At 48.4% G+C, this 2,445-nt stretch overlaps 1 protein-coding gene across 2 annotated transcripts in view; it reads left to right on the top strand.

Moving 5' to 3' along the window:
* The window catches only part of RAB17 (RAB17, member RAS oncogene family), a 28,416-nt gene that overhangs the window by 3,164 nt on the left and 22,807 nt on the right, over nt 1–2,445 (top strand). Inside the window, exon 2 of one of the 2 annotated variants that reach the window (XM_011980298.1) lies at nt 1,771–1,864. In XM_011980298.1, coding sequence (XP_011835688.1) covers nt 1,774–1,864 — 91 coding nt within the window. In that variant the 5' untranslated portion in view covers nt 1,771–1,773. Of the gene's footprint in view, nt 1–1,770; nt 1,931–2,445 lie in introns of both variants that reach the window. The other variant, XM_011980297.1, reaches the window with a different exon arrangement.

Raw genomic sequence — 2,445 nt, 5'->3', positions numbered from 1 at the left:
TCTTTCTTTCTTTCTTTCTTTCTTTCTTTCTTTCTTTCTTTCTTTCTTTCTTTCTTTCTTTCTCTTTCTTTCTTTCTTTCTTTTTCTTTTTTAGAAACACAGATGGAAAACTTAATGTTATGTTTTTTATCCATCTCTGAAGCCAGCATCATACTTGATGGTGAAACTTGAGTATTTCCATCTAAGATGGGTTTCCAGGCATGTTTGGGATACTCGAGTCTACTATGTGGCGCCCTTCTTCTCTGATGGGTAGAGAGCCCTAAACCCTCCTGTTAAGGACTCTGTGACTCTCCAGTCGCTTTCTGCCTAGAACGATCTTCTTGGTATCTAGGACCCCATCCTATTTGTTTCAAGACTGATTTCAAACTTGATTACTTCTCCTCTTATCCCTGCAGGGCAGGGCAGACCAGACCAGTCTGTGGCTGTGGCTCCTTACTGGGGGCAGTGAGGGCATGTGGATTGCTTCCAACCACTCCTGCTTTTTCTTCTTTCCTTTTCAAAGTTCCTCCCCTTCCCTCTTTAGGGAGCCTTCCTCTTGCCCACCATGGTGAGGGAGGGAGATGAGACTCTGATTACAGGACCAGCTGCCCCCGATGGGTTTCATATTGATTGTGGAGAGCTTCTCTTCCTAGATAATAAACAAGCACCAAGTGATAACATTAGAACATTATCAGAATGTCACCATTTTGCAACCCTCTAGTGAAAGAGCGGGTCGAAGTAATGGTCTTCAGTGACTGCCAACATCACAGAGAGACAACTGGACATTATTTGCCTTCTGTGGGAAGTGCACACACACTCTCATGGCAATCTTGCCAAAAAATAGCCTGTATCTAATCAGGTTTATATCCTGAACCACCACGTATCAAAAATACAAAGTTCAGAGGACTCCATTCAATAACACAGGGGTGCAATCAGCAACATCCATACTGGAAATCTACAAGACAACCTGATTTCTTCAACACGTGAACTGCAAAGAAAAAGATGCCTGTATCTGTACTGAGATTTGCAGAGGATTGGATGCCTGGGATCTGCTTTACATTAACCTGCTAGAGGGAGGTTTGGGAGTGTGAGTGACATGAATGGCTGAGCTGATTACTGGGGAAGAGGGAGGTGGGTCCATGGGCCCATCAGACCGTTCTCTCTATTGTGGTGTGTACATGAGAGTTTTTATAATGAAAAAATATGCAGGGGTCACCCACATTTATTTTGACCACAAAATTGGTTTTCTCTGGGGCATACCACTGTGGATTCTGAGGCTTTAGACACAATAGGAATGTGTCTGTGATGTTTTGAGATCATTGAGACACCAACTTTTTTTAGGTCGATTTTTTTCTGAAACACCAACTTTAATCCATGAACAACCACCCAAGAAATGCTCAGATGCTTTTTACCTCTCCATGCATTAGATACTTTGGGGACAAGTAATAGATTTGTAAAAATTCAAAGTAATGGAAGGTGAACAATAAGCCCTAAGACCTCCACATGTAATCATTGCTTTTCAGGGTCTGCAGTGACCTGTGCCTGGAGCTTTCTAAGCAAAACTCCTTTTGTTCCTTACCACAGACGTAAAAATGGACCTAAAAACTGCAGATGGGGAGATGGGGCATGGGGTGCAGAGGGGAGCAGGAGTGTGGACCCAGGTGGCCTCTGAGTTGGGACCTCTGTTTCGGACCATCTGCTCCTGAGCAGGAAGCAGCCCCGGGGTTGAGCTTGCTGAGTTGATGTGGCTCAGATGTTCCACCTGCTTCAGGCGGTTGTGATTCTTTGCAGGGCATGGCACAGGCACACAGGACCCCCCAGCCCAGGGCTGCCCCCAGCCAGCCCCGTGCATTCAAGCTGGTTCTCCTGGGAAGTGGCTCCGTGGGTAAGTCCAGCTTGGCTCTTCGGTACGTGAAGAATGACTTCAAGAATATCCTGCCTACGGTGGGCTGTAAGTGAGAGCAGAGCACCCCTTTGCTGGTCTTCAGTGCAGAAGTCTGGGCTGCTGACTCACACCTGGGGCAGAGGGGGATGATGCCTGCCTAGGAATCCCCATGCTGTCCTGGGACCTTGAGCTGCCTGTGTCCAGTGCGTGAGGGGAGGGAGTGAGGTCCATGAACGCAGCCACAGAATCTACAAAGACAGGAAGCACCCTTGGCTCTGGGTCAGATTTCAGCTCAGCTGGAGTCTGCAGGGGGTAGAGATTCTGGAGTAGGACCTCTGGCCCCAAAGGGTTGGGTTGGGTGTGAGGGATTATGCTGGTGGAAGGGAGAGCCCGGATGAAGCCTCCTGGGCTCTGGCCACTCAGTGGCCTAAACCAGCTGTCCTCTCCCACCACCCAGGCCGCCCTCCTGCTAACACTGTTCCCTTGCTTTATTTACCCCACCAGCATCTTCCTTCCCGCCTGGACTTGGTTTACCAGCTTGGCCTGGATTGGGGGTGGGAGGATCCTTGTTGGGGGTGGGT

The sequence above is a fragment of the Mandrillus leucophaeus genome, unplaced genomic scaffold, assembly GCF_000951045.1.
Source record: "Mandrillus leucophaeus isolate KB7577 unplaced genomic scaffold, Mleu.le_1.0 Scaffold21, whole genome shotgun sequence".
In the NCBI taxonomy this organism is placed as follows: domain Eukaryota; kingdom Metazoa; phylum Chordata; class Mammalia; order Primates; family Cercopithecidae; genus Mandrillus; species Mandrillus leucophaeus.
The sequence above is the reverse complement of the archived record's forward strand: the minus strand, read 5'-3'. Positions and strand labels throughout refer to the sequence as shown.